At 42.1% G+C, this 21,278-nt stretch overlaps 1 protein-coding gene and 1 long non-coding RNA gene across 15 annotated transcripts in view; one reads left to right on the top strand and one right to left on the bottom strand.

Moving 5' to 3' along the window:
- ncor1 (nuclear receptor corepressor 1) overlaps positions 1-21,278 on the top strand; it is a 92,269-nt gene that overhangs the window by 11,781 nt on the left and 59,210 nt on the right. For all 12 annotated transcript variants that reach the window (XM_062988789.1, XM_062988797.1, XM_062988796.1 and 9 more), the window contains exons 4-14: positions 260-452; positions 1,274-1,456; positions 2,721-2,834; positions 4,353-4,409; positions 4,567-4,619; positions 6,561-6,627; positions 10,729-10,901; positions 14,078-14,168; positions 15,313-15,491; positions 17,213-17,267; positions 18,327-18,428. In XM_062988789.1, coding sequence (XP_062844859.1) covers positions 260-452; positions 1,274-1,456; positions 2,721-2,834; positions 4,353-4,409; positions 4,567-4,619; positions 6,561-6,627; positions 10,729-10,901; positions 14,078-14,168; positions 15,313-15,491; positions 17,213-17,267; positions 18,327-18,428 — 1,267 coding nt within the window. The remainder of the gene's footprint in view (positions 1-259; positions 453-1,273; positions 1,457-2,720; positions 2,835-4,352; positions 4,410-4,566; positions 4,620-6,560; positions 6,628-10,728; positions 10,902-14,077; positions 14,169-15,312; positions 15,492-17,212; positions 17,268-18,326; positions 18,429-21,278) is intronic.
- Positions 361-20,227, bottom strand: LOC134303393 (uncharacterized). 3 transcript variants are annotated; one of them, XR_010007642.1, is made up of 3 exons: positions 20,022-20,227; positions 3,256-3,407; positions 361-432 (listed from the first exon to the last, which is right to left on the bottom strand). It is a non-coding gene; the product is annotated as an uncharacterized LOC134303393 (long non-coding RNA). The 3 variants fall into 3 exon arrangements; XR_010007640.1 differs by having other exon boundaries at positions 383-435; XR_010007641.1 differs by having other exon boundaries at positions 383-435; positions 20,031-20,227.

Genomic DNA, 21,278 nt, shown 5'->3' with positions numbered 1-21,278 from the left:
CCCTGCAGGTTTTGGTTAGAGAAAGTCAGAGTTAGACATTTTAATTCAGGTCACACAAAACATGATTTACAGCGGCTGTGTTTTTTCAGTTTGCATATTAGCAGAATCTAAAGAGCCAGGGTTTGTAAATGTGTAGACTTTTTTGTGTAAAAGCCAAGTGGGGTTTATCTTTATAAATTTTATAATAACAGTGAATTTACACACATTTGCTAAGAAGTTTTTATTTGTAGTTTCTAAAGCTGTCTTCTTTGCTGCGCAGGCCTCAGGAGTTCAGACATGCATACGAACAGCAGTTTCACACGATCACGGACCACGAGGTCGTGGAGGCCAAGCGGCCCCGGGTCGAAGGCTCCATCGAAGGCCACCTGCCTCGAGGGCAACACGCCGGCATCCTCCTACCACTACAGCACCCTGTACCGGACAGTCTCCGACCTGCTGGAGAGATCAAGAAGGTAAGACACATTACAAGCTTTTTATTTGGACCTCCTACTAATAATTGAGTTCGGGCGCTTCGGCCACACCCATTTATACCATAGAATAAATTATATGAATTAATATTTTGTGGCAACATTTTGGCCTTTCAACCTTTTGTACTATGTCTGCTCTGGAAAGTTCCAGAAAGACATTGTTTGATGAGTTTAGTAAGAGCAATTCTATTCTATTGGCTTGCACAAAGCCTTATTGAATATTGGAACATTGATTGCCAAGCTAGTCCTTATCATCCCTCACAAATGCTCTTTTGATTGAATGGACAGAAACCTCCACTTTAAAATCTTTCTTGAAATGAGAAGACTCTCCATGCTGTAAATGGGAAGCCAACTACACATAGTGCCCCTGGTTTCGGAATGGGATGTCCATCAAGGTCATGGTCAGATACCCACATAGTTTTGGACATATGCTGTCAGAGCACCTCTGGTGGCTGATCAATGGCGTCTGCACAATAAGTCATAATGAGGTTCTCCTTTGACAGTCCCACCGAGCCAATCTCCATCTGTATAGGCACCTGACCTGCCGGTAGCAGAACCGAGATTCAACCTCACAAACTAGAGTTTTAGTGTTTTACCACTGCATCACTTGAGTGCCCACCTGGGTTGTGTGCTCATTGATTAGAAATAGCCAGTAAGAGCCATGAGAGGTGCGTCAGCATGCATGTATTGTGTCCAGCGTCAGGTTTTACACAGTATAAGGGAAAGGTGCTAGTGTGTGATCTGTGTGGAGCATTTTTCACAGCATTAAGCCCTAAATGCTTAAATGGGACCTGTGTTTTTCCTAGGAAACCCAGTACAGTGTGAAGCTGGAGGCCTCATCCCTGGGGGGAGGTGTTCACAGCCTGGGGGAGGAACAGGACACGTCCACCTCCAAACTCTCCAAAGAGGAGCTCATCCAGAGCATGGACCGTGTGGACCGCGAGATCGCCAAGGTTGAGCAACAGATATTCAAACTGAAGAAGAAGCAGGTTAGCGGTTTGCTCATTTTGATATATCCCATTTACCATGTCACTCATGACCTCCATGGCATGAATATTATTCCCATTTTAACAAATTTAAACTTGAACAAATGTCATTAAATTCATTCATTTTTATGTGTTTTCCACTATTTTATCCTGGTCTGGGTTGTAGTGTGTTCAGTTTCCCCGGAATCACAGGACTGCAGTCCCTCACATAGCCAGTCGTGTCTGTATGTAAACGCCGGAACGATAGCCCGGAAATAAAATTAAAAGGTCAAATCTTTTACAAACTATGTAGGCAAGTGTATGTATTTCATATCAATTCTCATTTTACATAAACATAGATTGGTGAGAGCTTGAACTCCATGACCTTTCACATAAAAGATTGCCCTTGACCTTTCGGAGTGTCGCCAATGAGACAAATCGTTTATATGACAAATACAGAAGTGAAGCACAGACATGGCGGAGAGAAACGGATTCTTAGGGAGCATTCACCTGCGAATCGTTTTACGTTTCGCTCGATGCAAGCATCGGCGCAAACTGCCGTTTTGCTCAGCGCTTGGTGGTGCGGTAAACGTCATCAAAGTGCAAATATGAGATGAATATACTGTACATTTGTGTGTGATAACAGTCAGATCCACTCTGAAAGCTCCACATGTATCTGTGTTTAGCTGGATTTTCCTCCTGTTTCACTTTTAAACTTGTGTTATAGCTCGGGGTTCTGAGAAATTGAGAGAATCAGTTTTTCCAAGAGTCTAATGGAATTCCTCGGTCAAGAAGTCATATTAAGCTTTGTTCACGTTAAGCATTGGTTGTACTGCCTGAGTCGCTTTTATTACATCATATCAAACAGTTTGTCTCATTGTAGGCGTTTTGAAAAGGTCAGCATCAAACTGGGTCAAAGTTCAGTCAGGTGCAGGCAGTACGTTGCTCCATCGTTTCCTGCTCTACATGAATCGTCTCTAGTCGGCTTCTTTCCCCCAAGTGGTCTCCTGATGACCATTTAGTATTTTAAATCAACACTTATTTAAGGAAATGCATTTGACATTGCTGTGCAATTTAAGCGGTAACGATCTTAATGTATCTGGTTCATGGTTAGTACACCTGTAAAGCAGGGTGACACTTGTGGTAAGAAGTCCCGATGCAGTTATACTGTGTCTCAGGACTTCTCAGATGCCTCTAGTCCAATCCGATGACTTGTTTAAAACTAACTCTTGTATAAATGTGAATAGATTATTGCAATGTCAGTGATTGTATTTTTTTTGTCTCCTAGCAACAACTGGAGGAGGAAGCAGCTAAGCCTGTGGAGCCTGAAAAGCCAGTGTCTCCGGCCCCTGTGGAGCACAAACATCGCAGCATTGTCCAGATAATTTACGATGAAAATCGGGTACGAAGCATCACACACATTCTGAGTATTTTAGCGCTATTACTTAATACCATCTACATTTTAAAGCACCAGTGTGACTGGTTTTGGCAAGCACACACAGACAAACCAGAACAAAATAAATGCTGGTGCCAGAGCCAGTTCAAGCGCCATCTCGTTTTTACAGTCAGTGCAAGAGCTGAACTACTATGTAACAGAGTGTGGGCAATCTTGGGTAGGAAGGAATACAACTGGAAGTTACGGTTACATACACATGGTATCGACAATAATAGTGGCTTTATGCAGAATGTGTCTAGGACTGGTTGCCATTAAAGGAACTCTTTCGGCTGCTTCAGTTAGGGGTCGCCACATTGGATCATTTATCCACATATTTGATTTGGCACTTCTTTTTTTTTACACTGGATGGTGGGTGCAGCACTGTCACCTCACAGCAAAAAGGTCCTGAGTGCAATTCCCAGGTGGAGCAGTCCGGGTCCTTTCTGTGTGGAGTTTGTATGTTCTCCCCTGTCTGGGTGGGTTTCCTCCCACAGTCCAAAGACGTGCAAGTGAGGTGAAGAGTGATGAATTTTGTGTAACCTGTAACCAAAGTGTGTAAAACATGACGTTAAAATCCTAACAAAATCAAATAAACACTAGATGCCCTACCTGAAACAGCCCTTCTGTTAATTTAGGCTTTGAACTGGCACTTAAGGGTGCATCAATATGTGCACGGTCTGTTGCCAATGTGCTTGTTAGTAACAGTGAATACAGGAGCTAAAGTGACCTGGTTGGTATTGGCATTAGCACCGTTTTTTAACTTTGCACAAGACTTGCCTGTATAGTAATGAACATTTTAGTCCCTAATGCTATAAAGTTGGTAGAGATGACAAGTTATATATATATTTTAATAGTCCAGGGTGAATTATTGCCGCATTATTAATGTGTTGATGCATTTGACAGTGGCCATATACTAATAACAGCACCAAAGTTGTTTTTTCTCAAGTTTAGGAAAATGCTGGTATTTGGAAGGATTTATTACAAAGTATTTACTGACAATTTAAAATTATTGGGGTTTTATACTCAGTTAGTGGCTGAAATCTCTCTTTAAATGTACAGTGTTTTGACTTTTCTGTGATCAATAACATAAGTAGCCACACAAATGGAATCAGCTCAAACGTGGCCATCGCTGTCCTCATTTCGAACAGCAATTTCAGTCATAGCAATGCATTGTTCTTTTTTGCAGAATGCTTGCCCCGTGAGCCTCTGGTTAGCAACTTACAAGTTCAAAACAACACAAGTTCAGTTTTGCAATGATATTATTGCTAAATTTCCACCATGTATGAGAAAATTGATGGTGTTCATGATAGTACCCAGCCCACATGACCTAAATGTCACAGGTTTACATTGCAGGACTGTTTTTACTCACTGAGTTTTCAGAAGCATCGTTTCTATTTATTGCACTACACAATCATTTGAATGTTATATTTCTAATCCACCTCACGCCAATTAAAAAAAGACATTCTGTTCTCGTTTTGTCTTTAGAAAAAAGCTGAAGAAGCCCACAAGATATTTGAAGGACTCGGCCCTAAAGTAGAACTGGTAAACCAGCCACATTTGGTGCTTGAACTGTACTGTATGTTTAATGTTTCGCAATGCCACCGCTATCCACGCGCTGCAGAAACCAGACAGATTTCCTATTTTTTGGCTAATGATTAACCACCGTTTCCCCTCTGTGCATGTCTTTCTCTGGCCCCAGCCGCTGTACAACCAGCCGTCAGATACTAAAGTGTACCACGACAACATTAAGACGTGAGTATTTCTTTAAACAGCTATTTAGTCTGAATCTGTGGTTTTCACATTCTTTGATTCGGTGAGGAAGAGGGGTTGAGAACGGAAATTCTAGTCGTAGATTACGACAGTGCTGGGTTAAAGGTGAGGAGCAAGTTGCCAATTTTTCATTGTTTATATTTTCTGACTGTAGCTTCCGCAGGTTTTATAGAGCCGGATTTCGTCTGTTGAATGGCTAAAGCATTAAGTTGTAATTATTTGAAGATTCTAAATTAAAGTCAGAATTATTACGCATTATTAATATCATTAATGATTTTATGATCTTGGACAATGGTTTTAGTGGACTGACTGGTTAAAATGTTCAAATTAAAACATACTAATTTCAGTACCATAGTCATTATTGCCATCATAGATGGAACTGGTGGTCCTACTTTCTCTCCTAGACATTAAAGCAAACTAGCTAATCTGTATTGAACCTATCTAAAGGAGGGTGTAGCAAGAGCATCGTCCTCCAGGGATTATGGGTCTGTCCAAAAACCTTGGCCTAGGCCATGCTGCCTACTGTCTACCTGGGCAGCTGGGCAGCAGAGTGGATTATAATAAGACATTGAACTTATAAGGCAGAATATTTAGACGCACTACTTAAACAGTGATTACGTCCTGGGTTCGATTCCCAGGTGGAGCTGTCTGTGTCCTTTCTGTGTGCATGTTCTCCCCGGGTTTCCTCCCACAGTCCAAAAACTTGCAAGTGAGGTGAATTGGAGATACAGTCAGACACAGTCACATAAGGAAGGATGTTTTTACTGTATGTCTGCAAACAAGCTGTCTAAACTATTATGAAATAAAACAAACTCTGTGTGTATGTGTGCACATGCATACACACACGGTATCGGTTGGGTTGTCTGGAATCTTATCTAGTTCTGTGAGTAGGTGAGTAGGTCAGTCAGGTCAGTCCTTTATCTTAGTCCCTTTATCAGTGGCATCGTTCTTGCACACAAGTGCGAGCGTGCGTTCACTGGCAGTGTGCCAACGTCACAAAATGACACCGGTAAACAAACATGATCAACCACCAACTGAACAATAATTCATTGTTCTGTTTATACTGTCAGGTTAATCATTCAAATTCATTTCTGAGAGCTAAGGGTTGATTACATTTACATTTTCAGCATTTAGAAGACATTTTTATCCAAAGTGACTTATAGTACTGTGACGGTATATTGTCTAAGCAATTGAAGGTTAAGGGCCTAGCTCAAGGGCCCAGCAGTGGCAACCGGGCAGTGGTGGGGCTTGAACCAGCAAACTTTTGAATATTAGTCTAGTACATTACCTGCTAGCCTACAACTGATTCGAATTGAAAGCAGAGCTACAAATCTCTCACATACATGAGCGGTACAGACAGTTCCAGAGTTCCAGTCCTCAGTACGCACGTGACAGGTGTTACGTTAAATACTGAACCATGTGTGCATATGAAACCACCTATCGGGACAGTGGTAGCCTAGTGGGTAGACCTTTGGGCTATCAATCAGAAGTTTGTGGTTTCAGATTCATCACTGGTGGACCATTGAGCAAGGTTTTTAACCCTGTCTACTCTAGGTGGGCCGTACAATGGCTAACCCTGTGCTCTGACCCCAGCTTCCATACAAGCTGAGATATGCAGAAAAAGAATTTCATTGTACTGTACACGTGTGTATATATGATAAATGAAGGCATTCTTTTTAGCGGTGGTTGTAGCCTAGTGGTTATATACTGGACTATTAGACAGAAGGTTGCTGGCTCAAACCCCACCATTGCAAGGTTGCCATTGTTGGGCCCAATTGCTTTGACTGCATACTGTATGTCGCTTTGGATAAAAGCGTCTGCTAAATGCCGAAAATGTAATGTCTATGTATTCCATTGAAAGAGCTTGCTGCCACTGCAATGGCTAGGCTGTACGTGTAAACATGCCCTCTCTGTTTTTCTTAGAAATCAAGTGATGAGGAAGAAGCTTATTCTGTTCTTCAAGAGGAGGAACCACGCACGCAAACAGAGGGTAAGTGTGCCCACATGTGTGAACTAAACTTTTGCACTTCAATTACAGATGCTCCTCTTTAAATAAGTTTCATATTAACTTTCATAGTGAACATGGCAGTGATGTAGAACAGTAAAATAAACACACACACTATGAGCAGAACCAGTTTAACGTCATTAATGCTCTTAGATTTTACACCCAGTTGGTAACAGTTCAGTACAAGCTCAGTAGCTGAATAACTAAACTTCATAATGGATGGAGACACAGCTGATGTTAAAGCTTATTCTGACAACGTTAGTTTAATATTTATAAAATGATAAACAGATTTCTACTTTTATACTGGGACACGATGCAAAATATCCACATCATTTTGGAAACAAAAGACATTACACACAGATCCACACACAGATCAGCTTCCAGTTGTGAGTCTAATAGGTAATAGTTTTGTTACTCATCATTTAAATTGTATAAATGCAGAAAAAGAGTTTAGAATAACAATTTGTTTGTGAGTGTTTAAATACACACATTTTCCTTTTCCTAGAGTTAAATCATGAAATATTACATGGACCACATGTGGAAGTTATTTAGTTGTGGATGTGTACATACGTTGCTTTGTGTTAAGTTGTGCTAGACCTTTTTAGAGCCTAAAGGCTGTGATGTGCATCAGAGAGCTTTTTTATAGGTTAACAGAACAGAGGGAAATGATTAAATGAATCAAACACACGGGCAGGTAGTAAACCTGAACTAGTATTAGGAGAATGAAGATATTTATGTATTCTAAATGCTTAATGGGAAACAGTGTACTACTATACTGAATAATATTTTAATATAGTTACATTATTATTAACAAATATCTATCTAATCTAATATTATGTTATAGTAATGTTATGTGGTTTGGAACACTGCTCTTTCTAATACTAATCTAATAGTATGTGATAGTATTATTATGTGGTTTGGGACACTGCTCTTTCTAATACTATCTAATCTAATATTATGTTATAGTAATGTTATGTGGTTTGGAACACTGCTCTTTCTAATACTATCTAATCTAATAGTATGTGATAGTATTATTATGTGGTTTGGGACACTGCTGTTTCTAATACTATCTAATCTAATAGTATGTGATAGTATTATTATGTGGTTTGGGACACTGCTCTTTCTAATACTATCTAATCTAATAGTATGTTATAGTAATGTTATGTGGTTTGGGACACTGCTGTTTCTAATACTATCTAATCTGATAGTATGTGATAGTATTATGTGGTTTGGGACACTGCTGTTTCTAATACTATCTAATCTAATAGTATGTTATAGTAATGTTATGTGGTTTGGGACACTGCTGTTTCTAATACTATCTAATCTAATAGTATGTTATAGTAATGTTATGTGGTTTGGGACACTGCTCTTTCTAATACTAATCTAATAGTATGTGATAGTAATGTTATGTGGTTTGGGACACTGCCGTTTGTCTCCCAGTCTGTGCATGAGCCTGTTGGGAGCAGATACAGAGCTGAAGCTCCTCCAGCATCTATTTACACGTCTTAAATCACCGATCACTACAGATGTTGCTGGAGCCTTTCAGACGCTTTTAAATACCAGAATGGAAAAAGAAATGGGTTCTGAGTGACCATGGCACTGATGATGGTGCCAGGCAGGCTGGCTTTATGAGAGACTTCAGAGGAAAATAGACTTACTGACTTCAATTGACAGATGTAGAAAATTCGAACAGCTAATGTTAGGGCAAATCAGGATATCAGCCTGTGAAGCCACACATTTAATTGTTTACCGCGGTCCATATTCCACACCGTCCTAAACTTAGTCATGCACTATAGCTCGGGCATGCTTTGCAGGTATGTACATACATGCTTGTAGATAGGTATCCTTTGTTTACAATGACAGTTATCGCGCTCAGAAATAATAAGTAGAACCGAAATGTAGTATGTACCCGGGACTTTGTGGGGATGTCCCGATCACGTTTTTTTGTTCTCGATCATTAATTTTTATCCCGATCCGATACCAAGTCTCAAACCGATACTTGTATTTTCTAGATATTGTCTCGATAAGAACTAGATAATACTGTTCACACAGTGCACACTTCAAGTACATTACAGTTATTCAAATTAATCCAATGTATATGTTTAACAACTGAATAGCTCTGCAGTGCTGTAGGAAAAAAATTGCCTGCATCCAAGCTATTGCTTAATGTTCTTCTATTTTTACAAAATAGAAGTAAACAAACTTAGTGCAGCATTGTAGTAGTAAAACTAGAACACTCAGAATGAAGTGAAGGTTCTTTTTGAGGAAAATCAGTAATGAACGCAGCTCTGCTCCTACCGCCTCGTGAAACGCTCGCATTGCATACATTACACTTCGCTGTTGGACTTGTTTCACTTTCCAATTTAAAGTATTTCCACACAGCGGACATGCTGACGTAAAACAAAGGATCGGGATTAGGATCGGTCTTAGTAAAGCCGATACCGATCAGTTAAAAAATGCCTTGATCGGCCCCGATTACGATCTTTGAGATCGGATCGGGACATCCTTACTAATTTGTATTCAGTTCTAAATTGGAACCGAGTTTTAGTTCCCAACTGTACAGGGCACACAACACATCAAACCTTAAAGCATCACAGCAAAACCAAATTGGATTCTACTCCTGCCAGTCTAGGACAGAGATCTGAGGCAACAAGGACCCTACTAAACCAGACAGTTACTTTAAAACAAAAATAAAGTCTGGACCTACACATCTGGATATGAGCCACCGTGTGGAAAAGGTTGGGGCCAGGATTTGGCAGAGAATTAATAGATAGACTTGTTGGAACAGTTCAGGCCTGCATCCAATCAAAGCCACATTTTGCCTTCTTACAATGGCAACAACTGAAATGAAGTTTTACATTTGACATTTTTGGCATTTAGCAGACTTACAGTATACAGGCCAAGCAATTGAGAGTGAAGGGCCTTGTTTAAGGGCCCAACAGTGGCAGCCTGGCAGTGGTGTGGTTTGAACCAGCAACTTTCTGCTTACTAGTTCAGTACCTTAACCACTAGGCTACAACTGCCCTTATATAAATAACATGAATTTAATGTACTTCAATGGCCTCTCCAGTCACCAAATCTGAATATGTTGGAACACATATAGAATGAGGAACATGAGATTACAGCATAAAGTGTAGCTGAAAAATTGGAAGTAAATACATGTCATTGTGGACCAAACTCACAAAGCAATGTTTTTAATTCAGTGACACAAAGAATTAAGGCTGCTTAATATTGGTATAGTGTTTCTAATAAAGTGGCCAGTGCATTTTTGTGGCAAAAATGACAGAAGCTTTAGGATTAAGGTCCTGGGTTTAGATGGGTTTAGATTAAGGTCCTGAGTTCGATTCCCAGGTTGAGTTTGCATTTTCTCCCTGTGTCTGCATGGGTTTCCTCCGTATGCTCCGGTTTCCTCACACAGTCCAAAGACATGCAAGTGAGGTGAATTGGGGATACAATATTGTCCAAGACTGTGTTTGACATTAAAAACTTGAACTTTGGCCGCTCAGGTGGCGCAGCGGTAAAAAACACGCTGCAACCAGGCCGGGATCTCGAATACATCGTATGGAATCTCAGCTCTGCCTTGCCGGCCAAATGAACAACGATTGGCCGGTTGTTCACGTGGGCGGGGCTAAGCCGGATGTGGGTCTCTCTGTGTCAGAATGGTGCAATTCCGACCTCTGCTGGCTGATTAGAGGCGCCTACACAGAGATGAGGAAGGAGTGCTCTTAGGGTGTGTCTCTCCGTACACAACGCTAGATGGCACAACACTCATCAAAGTGTAGGTGATAAGATGCATGCGGCTTGCTGCCTACGTGTCGGAGGGGGCGTGGGTTAGCTTCGATCTCCTCGGTCAGAGCAGGGATCGGCATAGGCAGAGAGGAAGCACGATGCAATTGGGCAATTGGACGCACTAAAGGGGGAGAAAAAGGGAAGAAAGTGCATTATCTTTAATCTTGTGTAACCAGTAACTACCTGTCCTGTCATGAATGTGATCTGTGTGTGTAAAACACGACGTTAAAATCCTAATAAAATAAATAAATAAATATTTGATAGTGAAATTAAAATGCTCCTTGTTTTTGTGCTCAGGAGCAGAAGATCTGCCAGCGCTACGATCAGCTGATGGAGGCGTGGGAGAAGAAGGTGGAGCGGCTGGAAAACAACCCGCGGCGCAAGGCCAAGGAGAGCCGCACGCGCGAGTACTACGAGCGCCAGTTCCCCGAGATCCGCAAACAGCGCGAGCAACAGGAACGCTTCCAAAGGTCAGCCCACTCCATTCCCCTCGTCCTGAATTCCCAGTATTCACTGTGCAGTTCCGTTCCCGGAAAAGTGAAGACAGGCCGGCCCTGGAAACTTGTTTTGCAGACACACGGTCTCACAGGAGCGATCCACAGACGCGCATCCGCCATCGGTCGCTGTGATGCAACTCGGTGTGTAAACAGTGAGAGAGAAATGAATTGGGCTTGCCAGCAGCATCCAGTCAGCTGTGCGCAGGCTTTCGGTGATAAGGTCAGAGGTCGTGCATGTTGCGCTTCCTGGTATGGAGGTTATAGGGTTTCTCTGAATGCAACAGAAGACCAGATTTCTCATGCTTCCAGTAACTAAAGGTGCACTTCAGTTTCAATAGTTCAGTTCTCTTCATTCATTTGGGTAATTAAATAGAATTTGGGTCAGCAGGTGGTGTGGGTGCTGCACACCTGGACACCAGGTCCTCGACACCTGGCTTTAAACCTGCCATGTGACTTTTTTTTTTTAAATACGTGCTTTATTTCTTTGTAAATATTGCATTTGTACTTTACGTTCCCACTATGTGCACCATTTGGTCAAAAGTATGTGGACACCACCTTGAGCTTGTTGGACATGCCATTCCAAAACTGTAGGCAATGCTTATAATAAGGATGGTTGTCCACACAGTTTTTGTCATATAGGGTCTATTCGAAATCTAATGAGCTGCCTTGCTGCCTACTCCCTACCTAGGCAGCTGCCTCGATAGAGATAGAGAATCTGATAAGACATCAAACTCATAAGGCAGGTTATTTAGAGTCTGCAATTAAGGTGATAACGTCATTGCAGTTTCACTTACACAGTTAGCCTCAGGACACTCAAACCAATAGACCACTGAAGTCGTGTCGTCATTTTGTAGGCCACGCCATGTTGTTATGCCCATATTTGGTAACCCGGGTCTAAGAGAAATTTTGAATGGGAAATATGAATGGAGATTTCGCAAATTGCCTCTCTCGCATCCTGTAGTCATAAAAAAATGTTTCAAAGCTGTTACGTTTTGTTTTATGGAGATTCTTCTGTCTATTATCACTGGATCCTCTGAATTATGAAGTCGTTAAAGAGTCAAAATATGAATATTGCTACATGTAAGCTAATGCTACTGCGCGCTGAATTGACGTCACTACACTGGAAGCCTCTTAATGTTTTCTTTTTTCTTTTCTTTTATAAGCCTCTTAAATAACTGCACGAAGCAGCACGATTCACCAGAGTAACAGTGGAGTGATGTTCACAAGTTTTACTTTATATTTTTAGTAGCTAGCTACATTAAAGTAGAAAGCAAGGATGGGTGTTACGCCTTTGGTTGTACTCACCAAAAGCGAGCCGCTCGTTTCGTTGATTTGATTGGTGTAGTTCAGTGACGTCCAATTAATGCGCAGTAGCATTAGCTTTCGTGTAGCATTATTAGTATTACGATCCTTTAACAACCTCGTAATTCAGAGGATCCAGTGATGTACAGGAGAAAAATGTACACAGGACAAAACGTACAGGGTTCTGAACATGTTTATTTAGCACAGGATGCGTTCGAGTCGATTTTTTAAAAACCCCGTTCATTTTTCCTATAGGAAATCTGAGTTAGACCCGGGTCTCCAAATATGGGCATAACGAGGACTACAGAATGACGCACGACTTCAGTGGTCTATGGGCTGAGGCGGCACAACCCGCTAGCATGCCAGCTAACATCTCCGTCGTGTCACTGACTAGACCAAATTTGCAAATAAATTACACTCGTGCACCTTTATACAAATTAGAAGTCAATGGTAATTTATTTACATTTAAAAAGAACTGTTTGTTGCTCCACATTCGTCCGCCACATTTGTCCACGGGTCCTTTCTGTGTGGAGTTTGCATGTTCTCCCCGTGTCTGCGTGGGTTTCCTCCGGGAGCTCCGGTTTTCTCCCACAGTACAAAGGCATGCAGTCGGGTTAATTGGAGACACTGAATTGCCCTGTAGGTGAATGGGTGTGTGTGTGTATGTGTGTCTGCTCTGCGATGAACGGCGCCCCTGCAGGGTGTTACCGTGTGCCCTGCGCCCATCGAAAAGCTGGGATAGGCTCCAGCACCCCCCTGCGACCCTGACTGGATAAGCGTGAGGTTGTACCGCACTGAATGCTGGGATTGCCTTCACTGCTAAAAAGCATCAGATGCTCTCTTGTTATTCAGTCAGTTTATTGCTTCGAAATAAGGCACCTCTGTAGGCAGCATTTTAAGGCATCTATGAATTGAAACAGCCCTTCTCTCGGGAGCGTGCTGTCTATGTAGAAAGCTCACTAGGTTTTCGGACAGACCCGTAGTGTAGGATGGAATACTGAGCTCAGGTGGTGGAGTCATAAATTTTGCTAGTGTGACTGAATGGCTGAACAGCCTACCCATTTGGAAGTGCACTTGTCAGTGCGCTCTCAGTGCTTGTCCCAAGCTCGGATAAAATAAAGAGGCTTGCGTCAGGAAGGGTATCTGTCATAAAGCTGTGCCCAGTCAAATATGAGGACCGGAATGATCCTCTGTGGCGACTCCTGTCATATATACATACACACACATGTACAGAACAATGAAATACTTCTTCCACATATCGCAGGTCATTTGGAAGCTGGGGTCAGAGTCCAGTGCCATTGTGCATTGCCCCTGGAGTCGAAAGGGTTAAGGGCCTTGCTTAAGGGCCCAACAGTGGCTGCATAGCAGAGCCAGGATTCGAACTCTGCTGATTGCCTCAAGAACCTTTAGCATTTTCTTTATCTGCCCGTTCATTGAATTTGACCTTGACATTAGTACACTCTTCCTGCCTGTGTGCTGCTTATTTTCTTCAGGCCTCCCACTTGCCAGCCAGGTTTCCACCCATTCACACACTGACCCTTGTCCTGCTGGTTCTGTCCGTTTACCTGCACTTCATTGTTTTCCTCAGCGGCGTTTACGGAAGCGCCCCGAGAAGCCTCGCACATCTGTAGGAAATTAAAAATAGTCGCCCGCTGCCTGCAAACACACTGCTTTAAAGTCCCTTCGACTAAAAATAAGCCGGCGGAAGGGTATTTCGGTTTTAGAGGCAAGGGTAAGTTCTGGAAGACATGGAGGATTAAAGAACAGGATGTACGGAACCGTGTCTATTAAAATAACTCTTTAAGGAGGAGGAAATGGTTACATTTGTAATGCTTTTATTTTCTCAGGGTGGGCCAGAGAGGAACGGGGCTGTCGGCCACCATAGCGAGAAGCGAGCATGAGATCTCCGAGATCATAGACGGCCTGTCGGAACAGGAGGTAAGCCTCTGATACCCCTCATATATACAAATCCGGTTCCGAAAAAATCTTTTGGAGCTGCCACCTACATACACGGCATCTTTTTTAGTGATGTCCCTGATTTTTATTTTTCGACATAGCGATGCCAATCTATATTCTGCATGTGTTACTACAGCATGGCTTTGAAGTAAAGCAGCTAAATTCTTATTTTAATCATGAATTAGGATAAATAAATCCACTTTAAGAACAGCAACATATGGTGTCTTCAAAGGTGATCTCACTTACTGGTAAACATGCCCTTGTCCCAACTTTTTTGGTACCTGTTTCAGACTTTAGATTTAGGGCGCATTCACATGAGAAGCAGCAAAACTGCTTTTGCGCGGACCGTGTTGTTGTTTTCTATGGAGTGTGGCTGTACTGTTTAGCTTGCCGCTGTGCTACCCTGCGTCCATCCGATTGAACTTTGACCCAGTTTACCGCTGACCTTTCAAAGTGCCTCCAATGAGACAAACTGTTTGATATGACGCGGTACAAGTGACTTGGGCCGAACGAACACTGCTTAACATGAACAAAGCTTCATTGTACTAAAACAGCCAGGGAATGTCATTAGGTGAGAGCTATTAAACAAAATGCACAGGTAGAATTAGGTGACCATTGACCCACTAAAAGGTATCAACCAATGACATTGCTTGATGACTCCCAGATCAGACCATCTGATCATGTAAGAAGGCTTCGTGCTGTCCTGGATAACCAGCTGACCTTCTATCCTCATGTAGTCAACATGACAAAATCGTGCCGGTTCCTCTACAACATCAGGAAGATTTGGCCATTTCTCTCCACTCAGAAGCCACTCAGATTCTTGTCCAGTCACTTGTAATCTCACGGTTGGACTACTGCAACTCCCTCCTGGCAGGTGCTCCTATGTCCACTATTAAACCCTTGCAGCTCCCTGTGTCTGCGTGGGTTTCCTCCAGGAGCTCCGATTTCCTCGTGAGGTGAATTGAAGATATAAAATTGTCCATGACTGTTAAAGACTTGAACTGATGAATCTTATGTAACCAGTGATTACCGTTCCTGTCATGAATGTAACCAAAGTATGTAAAACATGACGGTAAAATCCTAACAAGTTCTTTCTTCTGGCCTTCTCTTTGTGTCAACCAATCAGAACAACGAGAAGCAGATGAGGCAGCTATCGGTCATCCCCCCCATGATGTACGATTCGGAGCAGCGGCACGTGAAGTTCATCAACATGAACGGACTCATGGACGACCCCATGAAGGTCTACAAATCACGGCAGTTCATGAACGTCTGGACGGAGCACGAAAAAGAGATTTTCAAAGAAAAGTAAGTATCTGTTGTCATTTAGCTACTTCACATTTCAGTTGATTTTGACATCAGCTGTGTACAATTGAAGTCAAATGTAAATACAACAGAATCTTCAAAGTTACATTTCAAAGATGCATATCAGCACTTTCTTATTTTCCTCCATATCCAGTCACAGAGTGGCGACACTCCCATAGGGAACCGTTGTAACGGGGGCGGGACATTTTTCTGCGCAGCTCAGTTGTGGAGCTCTGAAAAGTTCCAAACATCCCATAGAGCCCCCTTCATTTCCACTACTTATCAAGCATTTTTAGCTGTATGTTGCTTTGTTAAAAAAAAAAAGAATTTAATGTCATTAATATACTTAATACTGTTATTGTTTAGTATTTGCTCAGCACTAAATGTTACATCTTTATCTTAATTAATAGGTATAACCCAATTAATTTTCTTGTTACAGAAATGATCATAAAACATTAGAGCCATAATAAAGCATGCTACTTTTACTTTCATAATTAAGTACATTTTAAGGTAAATTTAGTACTTTAGTGGAGGTAAAGAGTATTTTACTTTTACTACTACTTTTACTGGAGTAATATGTTACCTTGGATATCTCAACTTTAACTCAACTGCATGGTTTGTTTACCTTGTCCACCACTTACATTAGACAAAATGAACTAGTGCACATTCATAATGAATTCATTAATGTATTACATGTAGGAATCAATGATTAATCACTCATGAAATAAGACATGAATGAATGCTTTTTCATGTACCTGCACTATAATGTTAAAGGTACGGTAGTGTGTTTATGAATCTGTTCATTCAGTGCAGGTAAACCTTATGAATCCAGCCACATGGCTTGGTGTTTAACCAAAATGGTTATTATTATTATTATTATTATGAATCCTCAGGAAAGTGAAGGGATATTAGTTCATGCAAAAAACAAAACAAAAAAACTGTCTAATCTCTGTACTGTATATTGTCTCTATTACTTAATGATATCGCATTATGTAATGTATGCTAATATAATGCACTGTGTGTTATCAAGAACGACCTATTAACAAGTCATTATAAACATCAATCTTCCACTTCATATACCAAACTGACATTAAAGCAGATGCAGTAAATGTAAAGGCAGGTGAAAATACCCAGAAATTGTACAAATTTTTATTATTTAGCGTTTAATATTTCATTCACTGCTGCCTGTCCCATAGAAGAACATGACAGCGCCGGGTTTGTTTGGAACTATTGGAGGGTTACATGAACCACGTGACCGCGTGGCGGCGAGATCAAGGAGTGTCGCAACTCTCTCCATCTACGTCTCTGCTCTAGTGCTGTGTCTGTATTATGGACAGACTGATGTATTCGGCTGGCTCAGCGGGCAACCTGTAACTACCCGTCCTGTCACGAATGTGAACAAAGTCTTTAAACAAACATAAAAATCTTGCCCATCACCGCTGAGATCTAAGTTCAAAAGTAAGTGGTGCTATCAGCCAGCCAGGCATCTACACAGACATCATAGGCTCTGTCTCATAGGGGGCTGATGGCTAAAACCCTGAGAAGAATTGGCACCCTGTCCATGCACTAAAAATCAAACTCTCTCAAGAGATCTGAATAGTTTCTGACACCACCGTCCATATATTTATTGATTTTCTACCTTTGTTGGCCACCGTGTCTCTGTGCTTAGTATTCACTCAATCATGTTTTGTGGGTAAAAATCTTTTACCTCTTTGTTGTTTCAGATTTGTGCAGCACCCAAAGAACTTTGCCCTGATAGCCTCTTATCTTGAACGAAAGGTGAGAGCTTCCCGTTTGCGCTAGTGCAACCTCATACATGTTCATAAGATCGCCCGATCAAACCACAACCCACCAGCAGCTCTGAACAATGACTGAAGTTTCGTCTAGAAGATTTAACATTTTGGGTTGATTGAAGAGTATAAAAAAGGAAGGTTGTGTCAGGAAGGGCATCCAACATAAAACTGTGCCCAGGCACTTTTTATCCAAAGTGACAGTATATCATTTAAGCAATTGAGAGTTAAGGGCCTTGCTCAAGGGCCCAACACTGACAACCTGTCAGTAGTGGAGCTTGAACCATCATCACACATCCCCTCTGACTTGTGGCCAATCTGGTACCACTTCTCTTCACCTGCAAGTATTGCATTTATACACAGAGCCGTAGCCTCCACCTCGCGCAGGCGCCCAGACCAGTCTAGGTCACATGTCACTCTGTCAGCAAGAAGAGACCCAGTCTGAGCCACCCTCCCTCAAACGTGCCAGTTGTGTTTGTATGGATGCCTGACCAGGTCGGTGGCTCTGTGGTGCTGAGATTTGAACCTGCGAGTTTTAACACTAGTGGTGTGCTGGCTTGTTAGCCCGCTGCGACACCCAGGCACCCACTATTATAATTTATGCTCTGTAGTCTAAACCAGGGTAACACAAGCAATGCATATTACTCTGTCTGGTCTTACTGTGATTTACAAGATGTAACATAACCTGGTTCAAAACTCAACACGAAAACAAAGGTTCCATGATTATTCATTCATCCTGAGTTTGTTTCACCATGATCAGGGTGCTGTGGGCACTTTAGCACTTGAAAACGCTAGGGGCACATGGGAAACACATCTTGGACACTACACACCAATAGACTACAGAGATTTTTATTTTTAATTTATTTATACCAAGATCTAACCCTGATCTGGTCAACCCTGTGAAAGCTTTACTGTAGTAGTTTGATGAAACTTCATTGGCCTGCTTATTTCTATATAATGAGATTAGTATAAAGTAATAAGTATAGTCGGTGATTGGATGTGTGTCTCACTCCCACCTACATGTTTACATTTTCTCCTACTGTTGCAGTGTGTGGCTGATTGTATCTTTTATTACTACTTGACCAAGAAGAGCCAGAACTACAAGACACTCGTCAGACGCAATTACGGCAGCAGGAGACGAAGGAACCAGGTATGCGACAATAAGTGTCTGGACTTGGGATGTATTTCACACTTGTGCATCAGTTCTCGTTATGTTTTTGGGTTCAGAACTTGCAGAATGCCGGTCATTAGCACAACATCTAGGCTACGAAGGTCACAAAGGTGGCCTGGTGAATCAGACTGCTGTGCCACCTGAGCGCCAAATATACGCAATATTAAAATGATTACAATAATCACAGCACACCAGCACGGAGATTCTGAGCTCCTGGGTATGAATATCAGTTCTGCTACCGGTCGGCTGGTCACCCTTTAGCAGGCACAGTTGGCCTCCAGTCTGCTGGGTGGGAAAATACCGGGCTAAGGGGTGGGGTTATTAATACTGTGTAAGAACCTTGGTTGCCCAGGGCGCCTGTACAGAAAGTGGAGGAGTGCAGATTTCGTGGGCGTGGCTCTCTGTACACAAAGCCGACCTCACACACAGATCCACTGAAGTATGGAAGAATAAGTGGGGAAAAATAGGAAGGGATTGGTGGACTGCACACACATCAGAGGGAGTGTGTGTCAGGCGAATATACACTTTCCTTGGACTCCAGGGTTCCCAGCAGCAGATTGGCTGTGCTAAATTGAGACAAAAGGGGGAAAACGCGTAAAAAATTACATTTGGATTGGATTGGATTGGATTTCTGCAGTAATTGTATATTTGAGCATAATGAAATGCTATACTTTAGGATTGAGGATTATTTACTCATGACCGCCGCCTAAACATTTAAACAAGTATAAGCTAGACCAAAGGGTTTAAAAGTGATCTGTTATACAGGAGCAGTCTGGTTTTATCTAGTACTATAGATAAATTGTATTTAGTGCAGCCTATGAGTTGTGATTTATGGGGAAATGTCCTTAATTTCACAGACCTTGTTTTTCAAAAATCACAGATTTCAGATTTTCAAAAAAAAAGAGCCACATTTCACGCCAGTCATTAAATAACACTCATTAATTAAATGATCGAATAAATGGAAGCCACAATACACAACTCAGTTTACTTTAATGGTTGAATGTAAAACCTAGAACATCCAATATTCTGCTTCTACAGAATTGGTTGAGAGTTTTCCAAACTCGAGTCGTGTTTTTAGATGCTTTAGATTTCGACATCTTGGACATTTTGACTAACTGAATTGCCGTAGGACTGCTAGTGTGACAGACTTTTCTGTGGTGTAGTGTGCTGATCATGTTTGATGTATGTCTTCATGAATTGAGTGCATTTTGTCCCTTTGGGGATTCCGTAATCAATGGAAAAGTGAGCTTCTCTACACACGTGATCATCTCTGTGTAGTCTGTGCTGCACCCTAAAAAGAACAAGCTCCAGATAGTTTGTCTGTGTACTGTTTATTTCTTACTTTATAAACTCGGGTTACACTAGGACCGCCTCATAGTGCAAATGAACTGGTAAACCTGAGGCACTTGAACGGTTCCACGAATGAGAAACGTTAAATCGCTAGACACAAACCTTAAAGTTTAAATTTCACCACAAATTGCATGTTACACGGGAACTGCGCTTTTCCTCAGGCGTGAATTAGGTAGGGCCTTAGTCATGAACTACAGTTATACTAAGGTTCAGAGTATTTACCTTACTTACCCCACTTCCATCCTCTAAGCTCGGCAGGCCAAAGATGTCCTCAGAAATACCAGTGGTGACGTATTCAGCTGAAGCCTTAAGTGCTGACATTGCTCTGTTCCCGGTAGATTCTGACTGAGCTTTTATGAACCTTGTCATTGTTTGGAGGGAAAAAGTGTGAGTGAGTGTGTGTGTGTGAGGAGAAACTAAAAAAAAAAGAGACCTGGTCCTGCTCATAGGTTGCACAGAGCAAAAAGAGAGTGCATTAAGGGAGTGGACACCCCTCCTCTAAAACCTCCCAGTGGTACAGTCCACTTTCTCAGGAACAGGACCGAAAGTGAAAAAGTTGCCAGGCGGCTGCGAGTGCCAATCAAACGGCCCGGGCTCCGATTACCTGGCCCGACCCCGTCGCCCAGATTGCAGAGTTTGTATTCGAGCGAGACGGAGTCGTGGAGCGTTAATGGGCTGCAGTCTGGAGCAGAGTCTCTGCAGTAACAGCAGCGCTATGTGCTCGTGTGCGACTCCCTGCCGCCGTTGCTTCACCTGCTTGCGTTCGCCAACCGCCAAAGGATTCCACGCTGAGATTTATTCTTGGAAAAGAAGTGGACTTGAGCTGAGCGGTTGATGCTGACTGATGATCTTGAAGGTAGTGTGAGTGTAACGATGTAAGTCGATGACGAGTTGTTTGTCGTAGAGAGTCGTTCTTTTCCGTCTCGGTCTAGTTTGGACTTTCTTGCCTGTGCTAGTTAGAATTCAGTCTGTCAGATTTCTGCAGCTGTCTGATTATTCAAGTGTTTGCAAGCTGCACAGTCTGTTTTTTTCCAATCCTTCAGAACAGCTGTTATGCTTTTAAAAACATAAGAAGTTGTGAACAGTTTGTGGTTGGACACATTGGAGCATTAAGAAAAACTCATCAACTCAGAGAATTCATCTGCTGGATGCTCGGTTATGCTAGCCCACCACCGCTGAAATCTTGAGCTCTCAAGTTCGAATCTCAGCCGTTCTGTCAGCCTTGCTTAGTTCACTACCTGATTTTTGCTTGGCATCAGGTCGGCGCTAGATGTGGCAGCTCGGAGGCAAATCTGTGTTCGCTCTAAGCTCGAAAATCGGCTCTCGATCGTTACGTCTGAATGGTTCAACGACTCGATCCGAGCGGCTCGCAAATCACTCACATACTCTTAGACTTCGTGACTCTTAGACATCTAGCATGTTAAATATCTGGACCTGTCGGCGACTCCAAATCCTGTTGTGTTTGTTGTGAGCGCAATA

Source organism: Trichomycterus rosablanca, chromosome 26, assembly GCF_030014385.1.
Source record: "Trichomycterus rosablanca isolate fTriRos1 chromosome 26, fTriRos1.hap1, whole genome shotgun sequence".
Taxonomy (NCBI): Eukaryota; Metazoa; Chordata; class Actinopteri; order Siluriformes; family Trichomycteridae; genus Trichomycterus; species Trichomycterus rosablanca.
This window is presented reverse-complemented; position numbering and strand designations above follow the sequence as displayed.